This window comes from Malaclemys terrapin, chromosome 9 (genome assembly GCF_027887155.1).
Source record: "Malaclemys terrapin pileata isolate rMalTer1 chromosome 9, rMalTer1.hap1, whole genome shotgun sequence".
NCBI lineage: Eukaryota > Metazoa > Chordata > Testudines > Emydidae > Malaclemys > Malaclemys terrapin.
In genome coordinates, this window is record NC_071513.1 from 36792009 (window position 1) to 36818962 (window position 26954).

At 39.2% G+C, this 26954-nt stretch overlaps 1 protein-coding gene across 6 annotated transcripts in view; it reads left to right on the forward strand.

Annotated features, from left to right (window-relative positions):
- DIAPH2 (diaphanous related formin 2) overlaps nt 1-26954 on the forward strand; it is an 869427-nt gene that overhangs the window by 717395 nt on the left and 125078 nt on the right. For all 6 annotated transcript variants that reach the window (XM_054038969.1, XM_054038972.1, XM_054038973.1 and 3 more), the window contains one exon: nt 1732-1827. In XM_054038969.1, the coding sequence (XP_053894944.1) occupies nt 1732-1827 (96 nt within the window). The remainder of the gene's footprint in view (nt 1-1731; nt 1828-26954) is intronic.

The window sequence follows — 26954 nt, forward strand, 5'->3', positions numbered from 1 at the left end:
CATTTTTGAAACTGGTACTGTATATTTTTGCTTCCATGCTTTGATAAGCATTTGAGGCTAAATTTTTGCTGTAATAGTTCATTCTCATTTCTCTTAAATCTTTATCTTTTGAACATAAATTCAGTGCAGGAAAAACAACTAACAGAATCGTGTAAGTAAAAACAACCACTTCCCCTCCACACATACACTTCTGACCTAAGTGGCACAAGGAGTAGTTCCACTGACATCAAGGGTTAAAGATTCACAAGGATAAAACAAGATCAGAATCAGCCTGCTATTTTAGAGGCTTCTGTTGGTTGCTTTTCTGGCTATGCTGCCTTCCATGTCCCGCCACATAACGTACACGTTTTCCACACCTGCTGAATGCTAAATGTTTTCTATCGCATTGATTTACAATTTCAGTTTACCATTTAACTTGCGCTAATGTTTGTCGTCTACAAATATGAACAAAGGACTGTTATGGGATTGGCATATTCTTACTTCGGGTCTGAATGTGGCCCAATTAATCTATATGTAGTAGTGAACCAAATTGAAGAACCATATGCAGCGGAAGAGTGCTATAAAAGTAATGAGGGGGTGGGGAAGACAGGGATAATGTATCTTCTGAATATGTCTTTCAGCATCCTATTGTTTCTGCATGATTCATAGACTAAAAATATTTACAAAGACACAAATCTTTCATGTAAACTAATTGTCTTCCTACAGTCCAGTGAGGTACTTAATATTCAGTTGACAACAAAAAGTCCCAGAGATGCTAATAAAAATTCAACATCGCATTACTCTACCTGTTCACTCAGTCTAATCAGCTTTTGAGATTTAGATCTTAACATATACACACGAACAGAACAAGAGACATGGTTCATTGATGCAGTTACAACTTATGGCAATCCTTGACCTGTATTTCTTGCATTATTACATGCCACCCTGAGCCCTTAATAGCAGAACAAATTGAAACATGAAGAAAGTTAAACACTCAAATGAATAATAGAAAAAAGAATTTAATCATTTTAACCAACCTCCCATAATGCTCCAGGGAGCCAGGCAATTTAAGGCCTAATGGCTTGCCTCCCTGAATACAAAAAAATGGGAGCAAGAAAGAAATGGCATTCTGCGTACTGAGTTCAGATATATGTCAAGCAGTGAAGGCATTTTTTTATTCCTTCTCAAAGCTACCTGCTTGAAAGACCAAGGAGAACCCATGTGAAATTAGTAGGCATTCAGTATAAATAGAATGAATAAATAAATAAATGGAAAGAAATGTGTTTATTTTATAGATCTCTGAGATAGAAGCAGACTGTTTTAAATGTTTGCAATATTAACACAATTGGTATTTAACCTCAAGTCACTGTGTTTTATCAAACCTCGCCACGTGCATTTATTCCATTAAATAGGGTCACTAGATTCTTGCTCAGGAATAGCTTATAAGGTTCTTAACCATCAAGTAGCTGTCACCGATCAGCAGTTGTTTATTTGCATACTGAACATGTCATCAATAATACACAGGACAAGGTCTTTAAATTGAAAGAACAGTGGGATTGTCATCAGTATTGCTTAATAAAGCATCATAAGCAAACTAGTCAGGAGTATGTATGAAGCGTTCATTATGTTATACTATATATGAATTTAATTTAGAGATTTTATGTAAATCTGACATAAGTTTTGCTTTCTTTTTTTCCTGCAGCCTCACTTTAATTGCACTGAGATTAATTTTACTTTTTCCCCTATTCACAGAGGGTGATGAGACAGGAGTGATGGATAATCTGCTGGAGGCCCTGCAGTCAGGGGCAGCCTTCAGGGATCGCAGGAAACGAACACCAAGAATGCAGGGTGAGTAAGACGTTTTCTAGTAGATTTGTGGTTATGGATGGGGGTGGAGAGGAATCTAGTGTTCAAAGTAAGTGGGGGGGGGAAGAGTCTTGCCAAGGCTTTTAAGAGCTTTCATTGAAAGTTGGTCTTTCAGTTCTGGTGTGAAATCTCAGCAGGTTAAAGCTGTGTGATCACAATTTTAAACTTGGTAACTATATCTTCAGATAATTGTAGACTCTGCAGAAAACTAGAACAAGGGTTCAAACTGTATTTAATTTGTCATTGTTTTTTTTAAAGAGCATGTGTGTATTTTATATCATTTAAACCCATCAGTATAATTAAATTATTTTTTGTAATTGGCCCTAAGAAAGTCACACTAACTTCTTACACTAGTGGAATGATGCATATGGCTACTAGCTTTTCTCAAGGGTCATGCTCAGGTTCATGCTTGTTGGGCTCGAAGCTGTAACATTTATGGGGAGTAAAACTCAATTTATTATTAAAGCAGCTTCATTCTGTTGATTTACTAACATTCTGTTGGGATGTTCTTGAATGATTGTCCTCCGTACAGGTATTGGTTTTGAAGTGACTCAAGGAAGAGTGGAGCAAATACACATACTCACACACATAACGTTTCAAACACATAAAATATATAAATTGTTACTTTGAATCTACCTCTTATTAAAGTTTATGACAACATACATTGTATTTTGTAATTTTCCAGTTTTAACATGTCTTATAGCAAAAATAGTATTTTAATAAATCAAATTGTTTAAAATGACTTCTTTACACAGGGCAAAATCGAACCCTTATGGGTCAGATCCATGCAGAGGCTTTGGAAGAGTGGTATTGGTGGCAAAGTGGGTAGCACATCTTACCACTCCATAAAAGAGCAAAGTGAGCCCCCACTCCCCCTATTAGGTCTGTTCCTGCAGTTAGGTATCAGAGGGGTAGCCGTGTTAGTCTGAATCTGTAAAAAGCAACAGAGGGTCCTGTGGCACCTTTGAGACTAACAGAAGTACTGGGAGCATAAGCTTTCGTGGGTAAGAACCTCACTTCTTCAGATGTAAGTAGTGGAAATCTCCAGAGGCAGGTATAAATCAGTTTGGAGATAACGAGGTTAGTTCAATCAGGGAGGGTGAGGTGCTCTGCTAGCAGTTGAGGTGTGAACACCAACGGAGGAGAAACTGTTTCTGTAGTTGGATAGCCATTCACAGTCTTTGTTTAATCCTGATCTGATGGTGTCAAATTTGCAAATGAACTGGAGCTCAGCAGTTTCTCTTTGGAGTCTGGTCCTGAAGTTTTTTTGCTGTAAGATGGCTACCTTTACATCTGCTATTGTGTGGCCAGGGAGGTTGAAGTGTTCTCCTACAGGTTTTTGTATATTGCCATTCCTGATATCTGACTTGTGTCCATTTATCCTCTTGCGTAGTGACTGTCCAGTTTGGCCAATGTACATAGCAGAGGGGCATTGCTGGCATATGATGGCATATCTAACATTGGTGGACGTGCAGGTGAATGAGCCGGTGATGTTGTAGCTGATCTGGTTAGGTACTGTGATGGTGTTGTTGGTGTAGATATGTGGGCAGAGTTGGCATCGAGGTTTGTTGCATGGGTTGGTTCCTGAGTTAGACTTGTTATGGTGCGGTGTGTGGTTGCTGGTCAGAATATGCTTAAGGTTGGCAGGTTGTCTGTGGGCGAGGACTGGCCTGCCTCCCAAGGTCTGTGAAAGTGAGGGATCATTGTCCAGGATGGGTTGTAGATCACTGATGATGCGTTGGAGAGGTTTAAGCTGAGGACTGTAGGTGATGGCCAGTGGAGTTCTGTTGGTTTCTCTTCTGGGCCTGTCTTGTAGCAGGAGGCTTCTGGGTACACGTCTGGCTCTGTTGATTTGTTTCTTTATTTCCTTGTGTGGGTATCGTAGTTTTGAGAATGCTTGGTGAAGATCTTGTAGGTGTTGGTCTCTGTCTGAGGGGTTGGAGCAGATGCGATTGTACCTCAGTGCTTGGCTGTAGACGATGGATCGTGTGGTGTGACCGGGGTGGAAACTGGAGGCATGAAGGTAGGCATAGCGGTCGGTGGGTTTTCGGTATAGGGTGGTGTTAATGTGGCCATCGCTTATTTGTACGGTGGTGTCTAGGAAGTGGACCTCCTGTGTAGATTGGTCCAGGCTGAGGTTGATGGTGGGGCGGAAGCTGTTGAAAGCATGGTGGAATTCTTCCAGGGTCCCCTTCCCATGGGTCCAGATGATGAAGATGTCATCAATATAGCGTAGGTAGAGAAGGGGCATGAGTGGACGAGAGCTGAGGAAGCGTTGTTCCAGGTCAGCCATAAAAATGTTGGCATATTGTGGGGCCATGCGGGTGCCCATAGCGGTGCCACTGGTCTGGAGGTATATATTGTCACCAAATTTGAAATAATTGTGCGTGAGGATAAAGTCACAGAGCTCAGCAATAAGTTGTGCTGTGTCATCATCAGGGATACTGTTCCTGACCGCTTGTATTCCATCTGTATGTGGGATGTTTGTGTAGAGAGCCTCTACATCCATGGTGGCTAGGATGGTGTTTTCTGGGAGGTCACCAATGCATTGTAGTTTTCTCAGGAAATCTGTGGTGTCACGGAGATAGCTGGGAGTGCTGGTGGCGTAGGGTCTGAGTAGGGAGTCCACATATCCAGACAGTCCTTCAGTGAGAGTGCCAATGCCCGAGATGATGGGGCGTCCAGGATTTCCAGGTTTGTGGATCTTAGGTAGTAGATAGAATAACCCCGGTCGGGGCTCTAAGGGTATGTTGATTTGTTCCTGTGTTAGTGTAGGGAGTGTCCTGAGTAGATGGTGCAGTTTCTTAGTGTATTCCTCAGTGGGATCTGAGGAAAGCGGCCTGTAGAATTTGGTATTGGAGAGTTGTCTGGCAGCCTCCTTCTGGTAGTCAGACCTGTTCATGATGACAACAGCACCTCCTTTATCAGCCTCTTTGATGATAATGTCAGGGTGGTTTCTGAGGCTGTGGATGGCATTGCGTTCTGCACGACTTAGGTTATGAGGCAAGCGATGTTGTTTTTCCACAATTTCTGCTTGTGCACGTCGGCGGAAGCATTCTATGTATAGGTCCAGACTGTCATTTCGACCCTCAGGAGGAGTCCATGTGGAGTTCTTCTTCCTGTGTTGTTGGTGGGAGGGTATCTGTGTATCAGTGCGCTGTTCAGTGTTATCATGAAAGTATTCTTTAAGTCGGAGGCGGCAAAAGTAGGCTTCCAGATCACCACAGAACTGTATCATGTTCGTGGGGGTGCTGGGGCAAAAGGAGAGTCCCCGAGATAGGACAGACTCTTCTGCTGGGTTGAGTGTGTAGCTGGATAAATTGACAATATTTCTGGGTGAGTTAGGGGTACCCCTGTTGTGGCCCCATGTGGCAGGTAGGATTTTAGACAGCTTACGGTCCTTTTTCCTTTGTAGAGAGGTGAAGTGTGTAATGTAGATCTCCTGTCTTATTTTAGTAAAGTCCATTTGTGTGGAGGGTTGGTTATTTATGAAAGTCTCCAGGTTGGAGAGCTTTTTTTTGATGTTTTTCTGTTTGCTGTATAGGATGCTGATCAGGTGGTTCCTCAGTTTCTTTGATAATGTATGGCATAATGTCTCACTGTGGTCTGTGCAGTATGTAGATAGCAATGGATTTTTCACCTTCAGTCCATTTGGTATGATGTCCATCCGTTTGCATTTAGAAAGGAAGACGATATCTGTCTGTATTTGTGCAAGTTTCTTCATGAGGTTGATAGATTTTCATTCCATACGGCTAAATGCAGTGCCTTGCATGGTGTCAAGTATCAGAGGGGTAGCCGTCTTAGTCTGAATCTGTAAAAAGCAACAGAGGGTCCTGTGGCACGTCCACCAATGTTATATATGCCATCATATGCCAGCAATGCCCCTCTGCTATGTACATTGGCCAAACTGGACAGTCACTACGCAAGAGGATAAATGGACACAAGTCAGATATCAGGAATGGCAATATACAAAAACCTGTAGGAGAACACTTCAACCTCCCTGGCCACACAATAGCAGATGTAAAGGTAGCCATCTTACAGCAAAAAAACTTCAGAAACTGCTGAGCTCCAGTTCATTTGCAAATTTGACACCATCAGATCAGGATTAAACAAAGACTGTGAATGGCTATCCAACTACAGAAACAGTTTCTCCTCCCTTGGTGTTCACACCTCAACTGCTAGCAGAGCACCTCACCCTCCCTGATTGAACTAACCTCGTTATCTCCACACTGATTTATACCTGCCTCTGGAGATTTCCATTACTTGCATCTGAAAAAGTGAGGTTCTTACCCACGAAAGCTTATGCTCCCAGTACTTCTGTTAGTCTCAAAGGTGCCACAGGACCCTCTGTTGCTTCCTACAGTTAGATCCATGTAGATAGATTTCTTGGGACTTAATTTTACATCCACATGTAATATATAATTCTTGGGCTATGTGAGTGCAAGAATGCATTTTATCTCAAAGGAAGAGGTAGCCAGGAATATTACCATTGTTTTCTTCACATCCTATCCCTGACTATCACATAGGGCTATAGACTTCAAAGTACCACTACTGTTCTCTGTCCTATTCTGTTGTGAACTATCAGTGCAAAACCATTCATTGTCATTTTAGTCTCAGCATAGTCTCCATGCAGCTGAGTTAATAAGGCATAATGTGCCACCTTCTCCTATCTGGTAGCAGTAAAAGTAATGGAATATAATTGTGATTTATTATTGTTTATAATTTGTCATAAACTTGATCTTTAAAAAAAAAAAGAGTGAAATACTTGGTGCACACACTATTCCCAAACTGTGCTACATTTTCAAAATCATCCTTCCATCTGAGCAATATTTCTGTTCTCCCAATTAAAAGAAATAATATGAGCATGCCTGAGTAATTAATTCATTGTTATTTTTAAAATGGAAACAGGACAAAGTATGTTTTCTGTTGTCTTTGATCTGAAAGCTTATGAATACAATGTGGTGCATGTCTGCAGTAAACTTGGTCAGAGTAGGCAATCTTAATGTTATCTGTCAGATTTTTTTCTTTTTTGCTAACATTGGCTTTGCTTTCAGCTGTGATAGAGTTATAAGACGAGATGTAGAAATCTTCAATGATTCTGCCATCAGTGGTGAAAATTAACATATTAAATCCTCCCCCTCAGTAAAGCAGGGGATCATTCATTTTACCTTTTATTGAACCTTTTGTCTTACAGTCCGGCTGCATAAATGAACACAGAATTTTCATAACTGCATACTGTATTTTCTAATGGCACAGTGATGGGACAGGGCTTTAGTTAAGGGTCCATTATAAACTCCTCTGTTCGATAGCTCAGAACTTCCTCCAAAATGTTCACCTGTGACTGAAATTTATGATGTCTCATTATTCTTTTTCTTTCTTAGAAAGTCTGTGTGTCAGATATGAAGCAGGCATGTAATAATGTTATGAGTGCTGCTATGTATAGTTTTCTGAACATGGTATGTGACCTGGTCAGTGAGCTCAAGTTATTATATATTGGGGGTAGTAGAATGTTTATTGTATTCTTATAATGGCTGAATTCAACTGGTTGTGTATATGTATATGAAGGTGACACACTGGCTTCTCAGATAACACTGAAAAGTACGCTTATAGAATCATAGAAATGACTAGCTTCAGTAATGCTATCTTCACTCTAATAAGTTGCAAGACTTATTTTGGCAAAGCTTGGCATTTGGAAATGAAAAGAATGCTAAAGTGTTAGAGCCCTTCTCGAGGGAAAAGGGTGCGTGTGTCACTTGCCAAAAACTGTCTAGGGAGATAGGCTAACACAAAGAGAGATACTCTGTGGAGAGTGTCTAATAATTTGGGCTATCCCAGAGCCATGAAATGGTAAGCCTGAAGGAAAAGCTAGATATGCATACAGTCTATTATTGTTTTGAAGTTATGTTTTCTCTGAAACGCATTTGTTCCAAATAAATAATACTTTGCTTTAAGGAGGCGGTTTGATTACTGCTATCATTGCCCCAGAGAGAACAGAATTTCAGGGTCTGGATATGTGAGACCTGCTGAGGTAAATCATGGTTGATACAGATGGAAGGGACTGCAACTCAGGGCCTAGTCTGAGAGTGCGAGAATTGCATGATTCCATCCCGAGAGACAGGTGACAGCTTGAGATCTAAAGAGGGGTACGTGTGGAAGGAACAGGAGGGGGATTAGAGATTGTTAGCCCAGTAACTGTGGAAGTTCCTACAAAATTTCTTCAGCTACTGTTTTTCAATCAGTCCCGCTCCTGCTATTCACAACCTATCCTGCACTCCTTGTTTGAGGAAGTAGGCAAGGGTTTGGCCCTTCATCCTGGAGACACATATGTGACTATGACTGTAATTTGTGACACGATGGCAGCACAAACTTATCTTAAAAAGCTGGGGAGCTCTATTTGAGTGGAGGAGAGAAGTGAAAGCTAGGGAGATATAAAGACTCCCAATTATGGAGAGGTGTGAGAGAAGGCGATAGCACTGGTGCAGAGAGATGAGAGCAGAATTTACCCAGCTCACTTCCCCTAACATAGACTCTTCTCTGTAGTTGCACTTCACTCCACCAGTAAACATAATCTTAGGCCTGGTCTACACTGGTGGTGGTGGGGGGGGGGGTCGATCTAAGTTATACACCTTCAGCTATGTGAATATCGTAGCTGCAGTCGACGTACTTAGATTGACTTACCGCGGTGTCTTCACCACGGTGAGTCGACAGCTGCTGCTCCCCCGTCGACTCCGCCTGCGCCTCTCGCAGTGGTGGATTACAGGAGTCAATGGGAGAGCTCTCGGGGATCAATGTATCGTGTCTAGACTAGACGCGATAAATCGACACCACCCCCACCCCCCACTGAATTGATCGCTGCCTGCCGATCCGGCAGGTAGTGTAGACATACCATTAGAGGTGCTGCTAGCCAATTGGGGGCCCTAAGAAGGAATATTTTACACATACACACCACATAATAAAAAGCGAGTAGGGGGCCCTTGAGCTGCCCAGGGCCCTAAGCAATTGCTTAGTCTGCTTATGCCTAGCGCCAGCTCCAATCTTATCTTTATTCTATCTGCTGTTTATCATTATGTAGCTGTAGTGCCACTGTGGATGGAATATTGTAGGCCCCCCATTCAGAAAGGATGTAGAAAAAATGGGGAAAATACAAAAAAGGGAACCAAATCTGGAAGAAATGTAAGAAGAGACAAAGGGAGCTAAATGTATATAGTTTAAAAAGGAGAAGACATGAAGATAGATACACGGGGACATCTTCAAGGGAATTACTCATAGACTCAAAAGTTGATAGGACATTGAGCAATGAGTGGAAAGGATGAAAGTGTGGATAGTAGGGAAAAATTCTCAACAGCAAGAGCAGTCAGTCAATGGAACAGGTATTCAAGAATAGATTAAGAATAAAATGTTAGTGGAAATGATGTTTCAAGCAGTCCAGCAAAATGCAAAGAATGAAACTGAATGAATCAAGTCTTCTTTTCTGGCATCTAATTTCCATTTTCCTGAATTCAATGGTTAGATCAGGAGTTTAAAAACAATTTACCCATAAAATACTGTTCAACTCTGCATATGTTGGTAATCGTCAGAAATGGTTGCCATCTAATAACAGTTCAGTAGCCTATGTAAAAGGATGAGCTGGTCTTATTTCAGTCCCTAATGAACATTATATCACAAAATCAACTCACTGTTTGGCACCCTTGTCACTCTGTGCAAAAAGGCCAAGAACTGAATTACCCTTTTTCCTTGGAATAAGTCTTTCTATAACAGCTTTCAGGAACAAGCAGAGCAGTGTGAAGGTGCATGCACTGGAACTGTCTATACTGTACTTGCTCTATTGATAAAGACAGTCCTTTCTTTATCAAAGTTATTAAGCTAGTGCCTTTCATGAACACTAAATTAACTTCTAGAAAAAGAGAGGGACAGAAAGGAATGGTTAAATTAACCTAAATCATCAGGTTCTCAAATTAAAACCCAATATGGTATATAAAAGAATAAATAGCAGATGGGAAAGATACAGCACAATTTATTTTCACACATAAAGTAATTACATTAGCCATTCAGTACTCACTTTGAGATATTTCTAAGGCACAATAACATGTTTAGTTTCCAGTGTAGCCCTCTTAAAGCTAATGCATTTGTTGCACTGTCCTCAAACTCACACCAGACCAATTCTATCAATTTCTTTGACCTCCAGATCACTTCTTTATAGCAGCTTTCATTTCCTTCTGATCTTCAAAGTATCCCATAGATCTTACATAAAAATAATTTCAATCTATGTTCAAGTATTGTTCAGATGCAGTACATCAGACTAGAGATTTTACCCACTTATGAATGAAGGTTTTTCATTATAAGTTCTGTGTTCTGCTTCTGCGTGGATTACTTCCCAGACATTAATAGTTTCTCATGTCAGGACTACTGCCTATGGTCCTTGGCCTCTGACTCATTTTGCAGCTTCTCTAAGAACTGCCTTCCTATTTCTATATTAGCTCCTGGATCTTTTCAAAACTAATCTCAGAACTTATTTGCTTGATACTGATTTTTAATTTGCTTTCGTATTTCATTTATTAAGGGCAATGAGATTCTCATTTTGGGTGACTCTACCTAAGCACAATGATTCACTGATTGATTAATCAGATCTAGGTTTGCATTACAAGAAGATAGAAGTTTAGACGTGCAATATACAGTGGTGTTGATGACATTTTTTGTCAACAACTGGAGAACAAATTGAATACAGACCGTTTTATGCCCTATTTATATGCAAAATTGTTCTAAGCAAGAACTGATGTTGTTCTCTATAGAAATTTCAATCACTTCTGCTTGTCCCTTTTCCAACAGAGTATAATCAGCTCTGGTGCATATTTCGTCAGTGATGAACTCTGCAGGACAGCGAGATATAGGGTCAATTCCATTTGACTGTTGCGAAAGCATGAATTTAGCAGGCTGAGTTTTGATATAGGAAATAGTGTAAAGATTAGCCTAAGGAAAGACTATTCTGCAAGAAATTTCTGCTTGTGATGCCTATTTTCATGACAGAAATTCAGACATACTATATGACAACAAGCCAATATTCCCCTTTGACAAACCTACAGTTTAACAATAATGGCATAGATGTACCAGTCCTTGTATATATGCCAGAAATATGGTGAATAACCACATGTGTCTGACATTCTTAGAACATTTGATGGTGGTTCTGCCCAGAATCAATAGAGGGTTCAACAGAATTTTATAATCCATGTTAATCTTAGTCTCTTGTGAGTCAAAAAAAATTTCAGCTTCATTAGAAAATAATTAGTTATGACATTTTACATTCATTTTTATACAGACATCATTTGCATTTATAAGGAATATAGTAGAACATAACTATCCTGAACTATAGCATTTCATCTTGTGGGAGTGACTCATAATTCGTGAGTAACGTAGGCTGAATGGGTACAGTCCAGATCCACAAATAATTATTTGTTCAAATCAACTCTGTCTTTAAAATTCTCTTGCTTTTAAATCCATTTATTGTTGAGCTATTGCCACCTTTAATTTCATGCTGTGTTAAACTGAGCCAGCCTTGAAAAATTAAAAAATGTGCTCTCGGAATTATTTTGGGTAAATTCTATGGTCTGTTGTATACGGGAGGTCAGACTAGATGATCACAATGGTCCTTTCTGGCCTTGGACTTTATGAATCTTTCAATAATAGGCTTTAAGACCTAAATTTTAGAAGATGATTAGTGATTTTGCATGACTCCGTTTTTTAGGGAGCCCATCCAATTTGAAATTCCTTTCAGGGGCATGGTTTCTCAGGACATGTTGAGCACTAAAGGCCCTCTAAAAACCAGGCCTTATGAAGATGTGTAAAATTGGCATCCAAAAATGAAGGCACCCTAAATCATTAATCACTTTTTAACATTTAGATTTAGTTGTCCATTTGTATTATGAGAACGAAGGGGTTTCTCAAGTGTAGTCAACAAAAAGCTGAACTATATTAGGCTTGGAGGTGTCAATGATCAGATACTATTAAGGACCTTATGAGATTCACAAACTAGATTTTTTTTTTTTAATTGCGCCAGCACAGATTAGTTCCTTGAGAGTTATGTGGAACAGCTGTGCTTCTGTCTTTACAGTAACACTGGTCTGTATGTCAATATTAGTTAAAACTAAAGATGGGCATAACTGTTCTTATGGGGAGCTTTTGAGTAAGTACAGTGCCACCAAATAAGGAGAAACTATTTTACAAATGAAAAAATAATAAAATTATTGGAGGACTCTTTTGTTCTGTATCCTTGGCTTGTACATTGTATCCTTTTTGTCCATCACTCCTCTGTGTTTTCATTTGTTTATAAGCTTGTTGGGGCAAGGAATAATGTCGTCGTCTTCGTTTTCCAGCACCAAGCACAACTTGACCCTTGTCATTCTTCGGGCAGTAACTCAACCAACTGCAACAAACAATTTAATAATAAGTACTTTTACTGGACGAATATAAAAACAAACATGTTGCATCACAACATCTTTGCATTGTATCATCATGTTGTATCACAGTACCATCAAACCACAAATATGTTTAAACAAATAAGAAGTAAGATAGAGATGTAAAAACGTGGACTACCCCTTAAAGTAGTTCAGATCGTAGATGACAAACTCTAGCCACCACTTAATATTTGAGTACCTAATTGAAACAGCGATTTAAAAGTAAACGCCCTCTCATTTGCCTTGGAAGCCACTCCCTCTCTGTCATATAACTATCCAATATATTCACACAGCTGGAAGACGCTTGTAGATGCAACTTTGAGACTTACAGCCAATATCTAGATGGGGGCTAGATGGGAAAATTTTACAAACTTTTAAAACTCACTATAAACTTCTAAAGAGAATGTTATTTAGTTTCCTTTTTAGTATTCTGGATGGATTTTGATGTTGGGAGCTTGGAGTTTTAATGAGTGAGGATCTTCTTTAGACTGGAGCTAAGTGAGTGCCTCTGGGGTTTTAGTGGGAGGAAACAAAAAAAATATTTTTTTGGTTTTAATTTCCTGTGGGAGAAGTAGGGTAGGTCTCGGGATTTCTTAGTTTGCTGGGCTGTTTGGTTGTGTTTGGCTAGCATGTAGCATATAGCTAGCTGTCTGTACTCTCTCTGTGCAGTAAGCAGGAATTTTTCATTTCATACATTATTCACAACTTGCTGCAGTGCTTCCAGAAAGTCAGCATCTATCCTTAACACAAAGAAAAGAAGAAAGAGGGAAATATATTTTTGCTGTTGTTTTGAAAGTTAGGGCAAGGACTTCATCTTCAAGTGGTCTTGGTAGCAGTCATCCATCCTTAATCAAAAGGAAATAAGAGAGAGAAACATTAATGTTATATTTCTTTCTGTTTTCTGACAACATTGGACATGGGTTTCATTTCACTGCTGCATCTTGAGCTATTCTGACTGCAAATAACATAATTCTTAACAAAAACCAAGTGAAAGAGAAAGGTTGTAGTATTTCCCTTAAGTACATGATAACAAGCAAATTCAACAACATGATAAAAATAGCCCAGCAATATGGTCATTTCACACATTTTCTTTTTCATGCATGTGTTCTCTATCTCAATGAAGTCTCATATCATAAGCCTGTTGCCAAAACCAATGCATAATGAAAATGAAAACAACGTGAGAAAGAGAGATAATACTGTAGCTGCAATCGCTAGTCTGCACATAAAAAGTGGATCTTCTTTTTGGTGTATTTGCTTCTTATGGTTTTCTCAAGAAGATCTGACATAGAGGCGCAAACCTTAACACGATGGTACTGACATTCTGATCAGCTTGATTGGTAAAAATATCATTTATCAAAAGAACAACTTCTGAAGAGGCAAATTATCAGTGGTGGCTGCTAACATGTAAAAAAACAATTTTACTACTAAACACCACCAATGGTAATGTTTCCTTCTTTTTGGTCTTTGAAAGAACTGTGAAAGGACCAAGATGGGTTTGCTAACAAGAACAAAGAACTTTCATAACAGGAATGGGGAAGTATGCCTAACTGATAACAGCAGCTGTCCTGGTGGCAGAGTTGAGTACTAAAGTGTACTGTAAATTCCAAAAGAACTTAAATTAAGACACAAAGACCAATGTGGACCCACCCCATCTCAGGTTACTCCTAAAGGCATTATGCTCCATAGGGATACAATGACTCTCGCAATTCTTTGTTGGAGCTCACTGGAGTTAGCTGGGGTTGAAGAAGAGGATATATCCCTTTCTCTTTCCCATTCACAAGTATGCTAGTCCTTGTGCTTGTGGGAGTGTAGGAACAAGGCAAAGAAGGCTCTTTGTTCTGCCTTTCCACCTTGCAGAACCACATCTTGGCTGACTAGTATCTAACCTTAAATCTGAGATGTACAATCTGGAGTTGGAGATACTGATGATGAAAGTTTTAAGTGTTCATAAAAGAGGAAAGAGTGCATGCTTGAGTTTTAAAAGTAAGCTTTACAATGATAAAGGAAAGTGAAAGTGTTTTTTTCTGGTTTATAGAAAAGGGCTCTTACTGTTTGTGCTATGTTAATATCTGGTAATTCAGAAAGGGGTATTGCATCTGTATTTGGCCAGCAGATGGAATTATCATCATAAACATATGATACGTACCACAGATTCAGCATCAAAGAAGAGAAAGTGGAAAGAGAAAGAAGTTAGCCTTCTTGATCATGCCAAGGAAGGGGTTTACACATGCAAATAATGGTGGTGCAATTGAGGAAGCCCTTGAAAATGTAACCCAATAATGTATGTTTTAAAATTAATTTATAGTTTTTGATATGAAAATTTTACAATACAAGTATAAATGTGTTGGCTTTCGAGGATTGGGAAATGTGGTTATATCTGGGGGACTTGGGATAGAATACAAGACCCAATGTACTTGTTTGTGAAGCACAGAATAAACTGCTTTAGTAAGGGAAGTGGGGCCAGGGCCGGCTCCAGGGTTTTGACCGCCCCAAGCAGCCAAAAAAAAAAAAAAGCCGCGATCGCAATCTGCGGCGGCAATTTGGTGGGAGGTCCTTTGCTCCCAGCGGGAGTGAGGGACCGTCTGCCAAATTGCCGCTGAATACCTGGACGTGCCACCCCTCTCTGGAGCGACCGCCCCAAGCACCTGCTTGCCAGGCTGGTGCCTGGAGCCGGGCCTGAGTGGGGCATTTTAAGAGTGGACTACAATGACTTTACATTTGGAGTATGTAATGTCCTTCATGATAGAGAAGTAGTAGTTATGACTGTCATGGGTAAAAAGAAGATTCTTCATTGATGCTACAGATCACAAACAAGACTCCACTAACTAATCACACCTTATGCCATCTAGCATCTTCGCCCAGGGACTTCCCAAGGCCTCCTGGCTACCCTAGAGTATAGATTTGGGTAGGAAATGGCAGTGTTGATGAAAGATGTATCTTTTTTTTCTTTTTTCCTAAACAATTTTGTAATGCTAGGACCCAGACACCCTAAATATGGTTGCTAAGAAGGATTAATGGATTTTGATGTGGATGATTTGCTTATGGTAGATGGAAAATACGTTAGGGGGTCTCTGTAGCTTTTGTGGCCCCAGACTCCATTTTAATTGTAATCCATTTCTAAGTCAGATGAGTTAGGGGCTTATTACAAGTGTTCAGCATTGCAAGATTCAACAGATTGGAAATCTTTCCCTTGCAAGATGCAAAGGCCTCTAGTGCCTATGAAGATTTTATTTAATTTTTTCTTGGACCCAAAGGTATAAGACTGTGAAGTACAGATGTAACATATTGTATATTTTCCACTAGACAGAAATGTGGTTTTTTTTCTTGCCTGATGGTATTTTTAATCTGTGGGCGGGGGTGGTATTTTGACATAGGGCAAGTATGGCAAAACCAGAACTGTTGACTGGGTTTTGTGGTGGTGTAAAATCTTGTTGCACCGTGCCAGTTAGCATTGTAACTTTTCTAGAAGAATATACCAAACAGGGCAGTAATAGTTCAAAAGTGACAGAAAAAGAAATAGCACCTTTCATTGAGGCTTTTGTCCATTCAGATAACCATAGTGAAAAACTCCAAGGTGTTTTTTTGTTTGTTTGTTTTTGTTTTGTTTGGTTGGGTTTTGTTGGCTTTGGGACGAAAGATTTTTTTTTAACAAAGCTGTTGCCAGGAGTTTTGACAACAGCCAAACCTCATGTTGGAGTTATGCCTGAATGAAGACTTCAGGATTTAGCCCAGTATGGGAATCATTTTCTTAATGATCCTTTTAACCATTAGTGCAATTTTATTCTATTGTGAAAGAAATTCACTGTAGAAACATTTATTTTAAAAGTTGAAAAATAGCACTATTTATTTCCTCTATGATAGCAACCCTGAGTGGAGATATATTTGATATAGAAATATTTATCTCTTTCTCTCTGTGCATTTATATACACCTAGATAAATGTGTCTGGGTGAAATCCACAGGCAAATAAATTATGGGTTTGGAAAAGTACATCTAGTTTTGTGTATGTTGTTTTTCCTTGTCTCCTGTTTTGTAAACCTTGCAAATGAACAGTAGATTTTAATATAGTACATTATAATTTAACATTGTTTCAATAAAATCTCTTCCTCATCAGACTGTGAAAATAAAAAACACTACATTTCATTGCATTCCTACATATTCATTGATACATTGATTTTTCAAATGCACGATAATTAATGACACACACACTACATGCTCTATCTTATAAGCTTGATTTATTATTGTACATGACTGCAGGATTTAACTGTAGATCGTGTACCTTCACTAGGTTTCTTGTCTTAAGAGGCTGTACTCTAAACATTAAAAATTGCATATTTTCTATGTAGTATTGTTTCCTTTTAGAAAAATATTCTTGCTCTTTTACAACTTTACCAATGTCCTGACATGCTAAAACTGAAAAAGGGAATAGCCTTGGGATATGAGATTACTAGAGAAATCTGATTTTGATATATTTTCCCTCTAATATTTGTTTAAGCAAATTTCTTTGCAGATCTAACTGTTCTATCTGGGTTTTTTCTTACCACTAAGCAGCTAAATCTTTTCTATGGAATTAAACTTAAAGTTTCCAGAAACGTTAATAGCTGGTGCCCTTTTCTGATCGTCCTAGTTCAGAAATATTGCAGCTGCAATGGCATTACGTGCCATCACTTTTCCACTTTCTCACTGCAGGGGAGTTACAGCTTTAAGGTACATGTATGCTCTTTGTGCTTTAGATCTGCGTGTGGAATATATTAATAGAATATGCACTGCAGTTTGTGCTGAAATGCAAGTTTTGGATCATTTTTGAATACCATACATCAATATCATGTCAGCTTGCAGCACATCAATGAGATGCACACTAGGCATAATTTAAGAATTGTCTTGTGAACTTGATTTATTTGAGGAAACTTGTTATATTGTCATTACCATTTCCATTTTAGCAGTGTGCATGAGAGAGAAAATTAAAACAAACCTGCCTTATTCAACTTTGACATCTAATTTGAATCTTTTATGCAAGCTATCTGGAAAGCTGCCACCACTTGTTAAACTTCAATAGGATAAAATGAAACTGAGACAGTAGAATATTACTGCTTTTTAATGGCTTTAGATAATTTTCAGATTACATAAAGACACTTTTTAATTAAAAGAAAAATTCAATGCACGCTTTTAAAAAATTACTCAGATCTATGTATTATGTCTGAATTCATCCGAATTCTGCAACCCAGAAAAGAACAGAAATTATATTTTACTGGAATTTGAAACTTTTGATGATGAACATCCTGAAGGTTAGAATTAACACATGACTTTCACATTTATCCTCCTGTTATACCAAATAAAATCGTGTAAGACAGGTTTCTTGATGGTTGCTCTTATTTGTTAAAACACATTAAAATAAAACTTCAGACAGCTAGAAGCCAATCCATTTAGAAGAATGCATTGCAAATGGTACTTTTATGAGTAAACTGATTTCTGATATACATGTTTGTAATCTGAGCTAGTAAGAATGTTTATCATTATTTATATAGCTCTCAAAGTGTGCTAGATGCTTTTTTGACAAACCAGAAATTAAACCTATCCATAATAGTGTTGTGGAGTCATTTTGCTGCCTTGTTAATCAAACAGAATGACATCACCTGTGCTTGCATACAAGACAAAAAAATTATTGCAACAGACTATCTACAATTAAATGCCTCCCATGCTTTGAAAATAAATGTCTCAATGTTACTTTCAACAAATATCTGGTCTTCATCTTAGAGATCCTATAGTACTGAGTCATTAGTATTCTTTGATTTTGTTATACTCCATTGACAATATCTCTGTAATTTGCTTATTTTTAACAATATGTAGAAGCATTTTTCATATCTCATTTTTAGATGGAGGATTTTTGCTTATAATAGAAGAGTCATGGTCTAATGAGACTTATTCATATCATTTAAGTACTTCAGAGTTATCCCAAATGTAATGGCAAAAGATAAAGAAGGGATCACAGATAATAAATTTGTCCTGCTTTCTCCACCAAGGAATTATTGCAAGTTTTAAGTCTGCTTTTATTGATAAATATAAATATGGGTTATATAAGAAACGACCATTTATAATGGCATTCAGATCTAGTTTTAGTAATTGCTTTAGTCCAGAGAGCTCCCTAAACAGTCCCAAGGCAATTTAAAAACAGGTATTTGTTGTATAATCTGTTTTTACTTCATATGCATTTTAATTTATGATTTTGTTAAAGTAATACAACTAAATAATATATCCTAGTATATTAGTATGTAAACAATGGTTACAGCATGTAGATGTGTTACTTTGCATATGGGATGAATGTCATTCGCAAGGAGAAGGGAATTTAAAAAAACAAAAACAAAATACTAAAGCAATGTTAACCCCTAAGCTTCCTAAACCAGACTGCCCTGAGTTTTAGCCAAGAACTTCCATTATTATCAGTGGGAGTTACATAGCTATGTAACATTTCATAACTTGGAGTATTTAGGAATACGAATACAGGCAAATATACAAAAAGCAGAAGTGTGTGAATTAGGAAAAGCACTGTGTCCTTACCTGGGTCTCATTGTGTCAAGGCATAACTGTATTGATTATCTTCCACTGAAGAATGCGATTTGTTTTATATGTTACCCTCAGATCCTATTGCAACTGATTTACAAAATACCAGACAATCCAGATATGTATAGATCATATCTGTGCAAGAAGTATTTTCCCAACAATGTGTAAAATCATCATCTTTCTCTGATAAAAAAGGCCAGTGTTTGTGTGCTGTAATTGGCAGGCATAGCAATATATGACACTATTAACTAAAAACTTTATATATATTGTTGTGTTGCTTGTACACTTGCATACTGCTTTAAATTAAATTTGTGTTAATTTCCTTCAGATTTTTTTAATGCAAGCTAAAGGGTAATACTTGAATCTGTATAAATGAAAATATGCAATGGAGATTGATATCCTTTCTGAATAATGTCATTCAAAATATGGTGCTAAGGATAAATGTTTATTAGAAATTACTTCTGAGTTTACATAATTAAACCAAAGTTCAAGTATTAATTACCAGATTTATAAATAGTGAAAAAGAGTTACCTGCCTTTATTAGTATATATGATAAAAAAAATACAGCCTGAAAATATTATCTGTAATGTTATACTGCAAAGTATCTGAATACATTTATAAGCATATTTAGAAAGTTTAAATATCTGCACTATATTTATTCTCTTACTTCCTTAAGAACCAAAGGTATAAGTTCTCCTGTTACAACCTACAGATATACTTTTGAAGTAAATATATAATGTCTATTAATGATAAACATGACATACAAGTAATGAAAGAACTGTACGGTACCATGGTATCTTCAAAACATCTTATGTAACATAATTGCTTACAATGCCCATACATATAGGGTAAGTCCAGGGTACCATGCTAATTACTTCTGGTATCAAATGTGACTATTATTGCTCTTATATTTAGAGACCCTTTGGAACTAAGCATATGATTTTTCAGGTCCCTAGGAAAGCTACACAATCCGGCTGTTATCATGGTCTGAGTTGCCACAGCCAATTCTGAAGCTCCTAAAGCTTTGTTTTCAATTCCAAAAGCCTATTTACATGTCAGGTGTGGTGAAATAAGCTTTTAGAACTGAAAACTAAGCTTTTATGAGACTCATAAATGGATGTGGCAACCTGTCTTTCACAAAAAGTAATACAAACACTAGCTGCAAATTAGTATGGTGGGGTTTTATGGCAAGTACACCATGCTTTTAAATTTTTGGCATCTCAGTGCAACTTAAAGCTGTGCTGTCCTGTCCTGATGAGGAACGTTCACTAGATTTTAAGGGCAAAAGTGTGAAAGATTGGTGTCAAATTGTGCATACAAAGTTAGAATGCATATCCATTGTGTTAACAGAAAACACATCCATGCAGAAATGATTTTTATACATTCAGATACTGATTTTTGTATGCACAAATGAAGGATATACAGATTTAGCATAGACATTAAATCACATTTTGGAACTGACATGTTTTTGTTAATAATCAAAAACTGAGTTATCTTGAAATGGGCTTAAACCCCCACCACCAAACTTGCTGCTTGAAAAATTCCATTTCTGCAATATTTTTGCTTTTCTGCAATGGCAGCATGTATTGGCCAGGGGATCCCCCAAAATATGTGCATAAGCTAAGGCGTAACTTTTTTAATAAACATAAAGAATGTAAAGTAATGAAGGAGGAGTAGGAACACAGTCTTGGCAGCAAAGTGTTCCTCATAGCTGTACAGCCTGACTTGCAGATCCTAAGATCAAAACTGCTACACAGCCATCATAGTGTTCAGCCTACCCAGGCCTAGACATGCACATTAGACCACAAGCCACACACTGTATCCACCCCCACACACACCTCCCGAGAGGGTTAGGGGCACCACTGACACACTTTCAGGCAGTCTCTGCCAGTAAGTGTGTCTGTCCCAGCCACACATTGAATCTCACAGTTCTTGGAGATACATACCTCTCCCTACCTATCAAGTCAGCCTAAGCAGCCAAATGTGTTTATTCCTGCAAAGAATGTCTACCTGCACAGTTTTGACATAATACTCTGAGACATGGAAACCTGAATGAGATTCTACCTAGACTCAAACAGAAAAGAAAATGCAATGTTTAGTCAATGTAACAACAACACACATTCAGCAACTGAATGCCAATACTATACCCTGAGGAGAAGGACAGACGATAGCCCTGAACCACACTCCAGCGGCATGGGTGTGTGGATGGAAAATCCTTGCTACAGGTAGAGTGTGTGAATGGTCCATTGTTCCTTCCCAGCTCAGCCTAAGCGGGGAGCAGCTCCCTAAGATGGCTCCTTAGAGCCAAAGGGAATGTCCGTTGGCACAGCCCAATGCAAACCCAGGCTATCATTGGTCTGGAGAGGGAAGTATCCATTGGCATCCATCTAGAGAAACCTCTGGCAAACAAGTACCAGCTAGCCACCATGCCACTGTCCTGTGAATCTGTATGTAGAGCTAAGGGCAGGGCAGCTGATGTTATCTCTGAATTATAAACACAATATAAACATAATTTTCTCAGGTGTCTCCCAAATTAGCACTTCAGCTTTAGTGTTTGTTTTTAATAAAAGATGCTTGGCCTTATGGCGAGTTTCAGAAAATATGGCTCGGAACGCTTTTATTCACATTTAAGTGGGCAACAGTATGTTATGATTCTCTTTTCATTTTCTTTCAAGTTAATTATTGGTAGCATAAAGATATTTTTAAGTCATAGGAAAAAATAACATCCATAAAATACGATTGATTCACACTGTTCAAATGTCATCTTGTGAGATTTAAGCATATTGCATAAAGACAGTAAATGTCATCCTAAAAGTTTAGCGATCAGCTGGACACATGTCTATTAAGTTTGATTACAATAATAAACCTGAGTGGTGTTAATTTGTAGAAATGCTAAATTTATTGTTGCTTTTATATTACCTGAATAAATGGCTGATTCACTCCTTCCACAAATGATACGTGACTTGAAAAATATTTTCTGCAGTATAGATACTATATAACATTTGTATATGAAATTCTTCTTATGAAGTGTCCATAAAACACTTCACGGAAGAGGCTGAAACAGACAGAGAAGGGTCTTCAAAATTAGATCCTGGGCAGTGATTATCATACAAGTAGAAAAGGAAAAACTACAGGAAGGTGGACTAGAGCCAAAGACCTGAAATTTAATAATGGTAAAAATGCAAGTATTATTACAGACTCAGAAGCTACATTGAAGGGAGAATGTAAGGATGCAATAACATATGAGGAGAAGATAAAATTATTCATTTGATTTGAGGGAAAGGAGTATTAAAAATAAATAAAAGGGAGGCTGTTCAAGAGAGAAAACAACTCAAATATCCACACAATGAAAAGAGTCCGGAAGCCAGGAGTATGTGAGTTGGCTGCGGCAGTGAATTTAAGAGAGTAAGAGTAGAACAAGAATCCATGTGAGTTTCAAAAACCAGGAACACAAGATACAGAGCTTGATAGAAAGTCAGTAAAGGTTATAAAAAATGTGTTCTGGTCCTACTTCCTGGATCAAATGAGCAGTGTGGGCACAAAGTCTGACTGACCTGAGATTTAGAGAGAAGGGATTTAGGAAGATCAGAAAGGGGATTTACGATAGCTGATGGAAAGTAATTAAGGCGTGAATAAGTACTTTTGTAGACGTGGTATCTAAGGGTAAGGATGAATTGTGGTAATGTCATGCAGATGATCGGCAGATTTACAGATGGATGGTTGTGTTAAAGCATAGTGAGTTAGAGAATGAGTCAGAAACATGAAACAAAAAGGATTTTTCACTGGCACAGGGATGATTTTAGTAGAAATTTAGGTTGTACCAAGGAGCAGCAGGAAACTGGTGGTGGTAGAGAATTCAGAGTGTGAAAAAAAGGAATATAGTGTATATTGTCATCTGCATATCTGATTGTGAAGACTGAAGCTCTGTTATCACGTGAGGGGGCAGATCCTTAGCTGCATGCATTGAAATTGTCATAGCTCCATTTAATTCAGTTGATCTATGACAATTTAGGCAAGTTGAGCATCTGACTCAAGATGTCCAAAAGTAAGAAGGCACATGAAGGACACACTTCGAAGCACTTCACTTCACATTGGAAAAAGAAGAAGATGATGTGAAGCCTCTGTTAGCAATGGAAAAGTTGTGGCTAGAGGAAACAGAAAAAAACCACTATAGGAATTGTATGATTAACAATGCGCCCCGATATTCCTGCCTTTTTTCTTTCTTTTACCATTATTCTTAAAATCCCCAATTCTTTCAAAATAAAGCAAGGTGTCTTGAACTCACTTATAGTCTTTATTACAACCTCTTTCCACAGTAACTTATTCCATATATTTTATGCCCTTTTTTCTGGAGAACCTTTGCCCAAGTCCGCTACCTTCTCCAGGTGCCTATTTTCAAATTACAATAGGTCTCATGCATTTTAAAGCTCTTACTTCTGAGGGAATGATGTAGCATTGTTGATGACAGCAGTTTAGAGTAAAACACTGAAAAATCTTTTGAAGACAGGTAGTGATGAAGCTGATAGACTGGACAAGGGTGAAGATATTAGTCTGTTTTTATGGGCCGGTCTACAATGAAAACTTACATCAGCATAGCTAAGTGTCTTAGGATGTGAAAAATCCACACCCTTGAGAGATATAGCTTGTCAACCTAACCGCGTGGTGTAGACAATGCTAGGTCAACGGAAGAATTCTTCCATTGACCTAGCTATCATCTCTCATGGGGGTGGATTAACTACAGTAGTGATGGGAGAGCCACATCTGTCACTGTAGTGAGTGTCTACACTGAAGTGCTACATCAGCAGTGCTACATCAGCATAGCTACAGCCCCACAACTGTATCACTTCAGCATTTTAAGCGTAGACCATAGGTCTCTTTATTTAAAGATCTCAAAGTGCTTTACAGAACTGTTTATTTCTCCTCCATTTTACAGATAAAGAAACTAATGTACAAAGAAGTTAAGGGCCTGGGTTTCAGAAGAGCTTAGTACCTGCAGCTCCTATTGAAATCAAAGGGAGCTACATGTTCCGAGTCTATCTGAAAATCCAAGTGCTTTGTGACCTACTAATTGGTCAGTGAATCAGTGGCAGAGTCAGGAGTAGAATCCAAGTGTGTTGGCTCCCAGAGCTCTGCTGAATCCACCAGACAATCAGTGCTATGGATTAATACACTGGGGACAGGACACAACAACTGATCCTAGAAGTTTCACTGAGGCAGTTATTTTGTTCATGCTGCAGATTGTATTCTGGTTGACTTACAGGCAGTAGAAGAAGTGGGAGGGTGTTGCATTGCTGGTGGTTCTAGCAAATAAATTGTGAAGTATAAAGCAGTTTGCTACTTTATTGAGTTTTATTAAGAATACTGAAGTGATATCTGCAGGTTAATTTCCTTTTTCATGCTTGGAGAGGAATGATGTATGATGAGAGCAGCATAACTAGGGATATGTGTCTACAGTACTCCTAGATTAATTTAAACTGCATTTGTAGATACAGAAATATCTGAAAAGAAAAATGTTGCGAGACTGAAACATGATAGAATTGTCATTTTCTGTTACCCAGGGATACATTCAAACTATTGATAGTGCCACCAACATTTCCATAGGGAAAGAACAGTCTCTCTCCTTTTTCAGAAAAAGGTTGTATTGTATATAGAGCACCAACATTCTTAAATATGGCATCACTTTAACTGTCAACACAGTATTTAAAAGAAAAAGAGCTTACAAGGAACCTCTCAGTGGTGCTTCTGCTTGTGTTTTTGACTTACAAAATCAGGTAGAATTATTGTTCACCATTGGGGAAAAAATGAGCTAATTAATTTGGCTTAATCCAAACAATACATGAGTGTAGGAGGTTATGTGATAGTAATGTGCATGTGAAACGCTTGCTTCTGTGTATGACAGCTTTGTGTTAGGCCTGTCAGTTCTGAGAAGTGTTAGAGCTTATTGGGGTAAATAAGCTTCCACATTCCTGGGCAGTTTTTCATGAAACCGAACTTTTTCTGTCTTTCTCTGAGGCAGAAGTAGTTGCTGTAGCCTAGGGTTTAGGTTAGCTCCCACAGGGCTCCTACAGACAAAAGAGAAAAGTCAAGTGGTGGCTTCCTCTGAATGTTGTTTTGTTTCTTACAATATTTCTTCTTGTGTGGATGTGTCTCCTTTGACCTTGTGATGGCAATGCTGTGGTCAAAGGGGAGAGGGGCTAGTGGACCCAACTGCAATAGCTAATGGAATGGCCTATTTCAGAGAAGTCAACCAAGGATAATTTTTAGGCTGGACCATTTTCTCTCTTTACCCAGTTATGTCATAGCCAGGTAGGACTTCAGAGAGACATAACTGTCTTGAGGTCATCCCTTTTTTACTTCCCTAATGGCAAGAACCATGGACATAATGCAAGAGTTGTGTGAGCACATATGCACTGCACACTCACCAAGTGTGTGGGAGCACGGTCAGGATTCATGGATTTGTATGTTACCTTGAAAATGGGGTGGAAGGGCCTGTGCTGCCCAGTAGGATCAGGATTTGGTTCTGCAGCACATTCCTACTTTTTTTGAACTCTGCCTCCTTTTCTGTCTCTTGGTGTTCACATTTTTATGGCTCCCTATCCCTCATGTGAACATAATCTGTTCTTGTTTTTGTTTGGTTGGTTGTTTTGGTTGTTTTGGTAGGACTATGCTGCCCTTTCTGCATTTTCTCTGCAGTTGCTACACATGAAAACAGAAAGGTTGACAGAAGAGTTTACAGAGTAGCAGTATGTTCATGAAGTACAGTATAAAGTAAAGGAAGTTGTGCTCATTTTCTTTTAAAGGCAGGCCCAGATATGGGGAGATGTTTATAAATAATTTTGAAAACCTACAGCTAATGCATCCTAATGGCACCTAATGGCATAATGGCATGGCCATACCTTTCAGAAATAAAAGGCTTCACTGTTACTTTTTGTCAAAGAAATTTGTCTTGCAAACAAAAGTGAAATCCTTTTTTTCTTTTTTAATCATGTAGTGCTGCTCTTATGGAAGCAGTAAACATGTTTACAACCAGTGCTCATTTCTTATATCAATCTCAATAGTGGTAATGCTAAGATATTAAATAAAATTATTGAAGCAGCTATATGCAGTGTATGTGACAAATATCCTAATCTGCTTTTTAATAATAATTATTTTGTGTGTGCCTGATACTTTACTGTAGTCAAGTAAGTATTCACCCCATGCCTCCATTTTAGAGTTTAAGATGAGTGCACTGGGGCAGATGTTGGAAGTAGTTAGGGTTACCATATTTCAGCAAGCAAAAAAGAGGATGGGAGGAGCCCCACCCTAGCCCCGCCCCCATCCTGCCCTAGCCCCGCCCCTGTCCCTCCCACTCCCCCCCCTCAGAATCCCCAACCCTCCCCCTGCTCCTTGTCCCCTGACTGCCCCCTCCTGAGACCCTCCTCCCATCCTAACTGGCCCCCTAGAACCTGTACCCTGACTGCCCCAACCCTTATCCACACCCCCACCCCCAGACAGACCCCTGGGACTCCCATGCCCCATCCAACCACTCCCCACCCCCTGACAGCCCCCCCCCAGAACTCCCGACCCATCTAAACCCCTCTGTTCCCTATCCCCTGACTGCTCCGATCCCTCTCCCCACTCCTGCCCCCTGACAGCCCCCCCCCCAGAACTCCCAAACACCCCCCCCCCGCTCCTTGTCCCCTGACTGCCCCCTCCTGGGACCCCTGCTCCTAACTGCCCTCCAGAACCCCACCCCCTGCCTAAGCCTCCCTGTTCCTTGTCCCCTAACTGCCCCCTCCTAAGACCCCCCCCAACTGCCCCCCAGGACCCTACCCCCTACCTGTACCCTGACTGCCCAAAACCTTATTCACCCCCCCAAGAAAGCCCCCCCCCAAACTCCCGACCCCCCCCCGTCTCTTGACTGCCCCCTCCAGAACCTCCCTGCCCCTTCTCCGACCTCCTGGCCCCCTTGTTGTTGCCCTTTGCCTAATGTCTCTGTGAGCTTGCTCAGGCCTGAGCCGTTCGTCCCCGCACACTGGGCAGCAGTGGGGGAGGAGCTCCAGACTGCCGGAGGCCATCTGCGAATGCAGGGAGGGGAGGGAGTGATCTCTGCTGCAGGGAAAAGG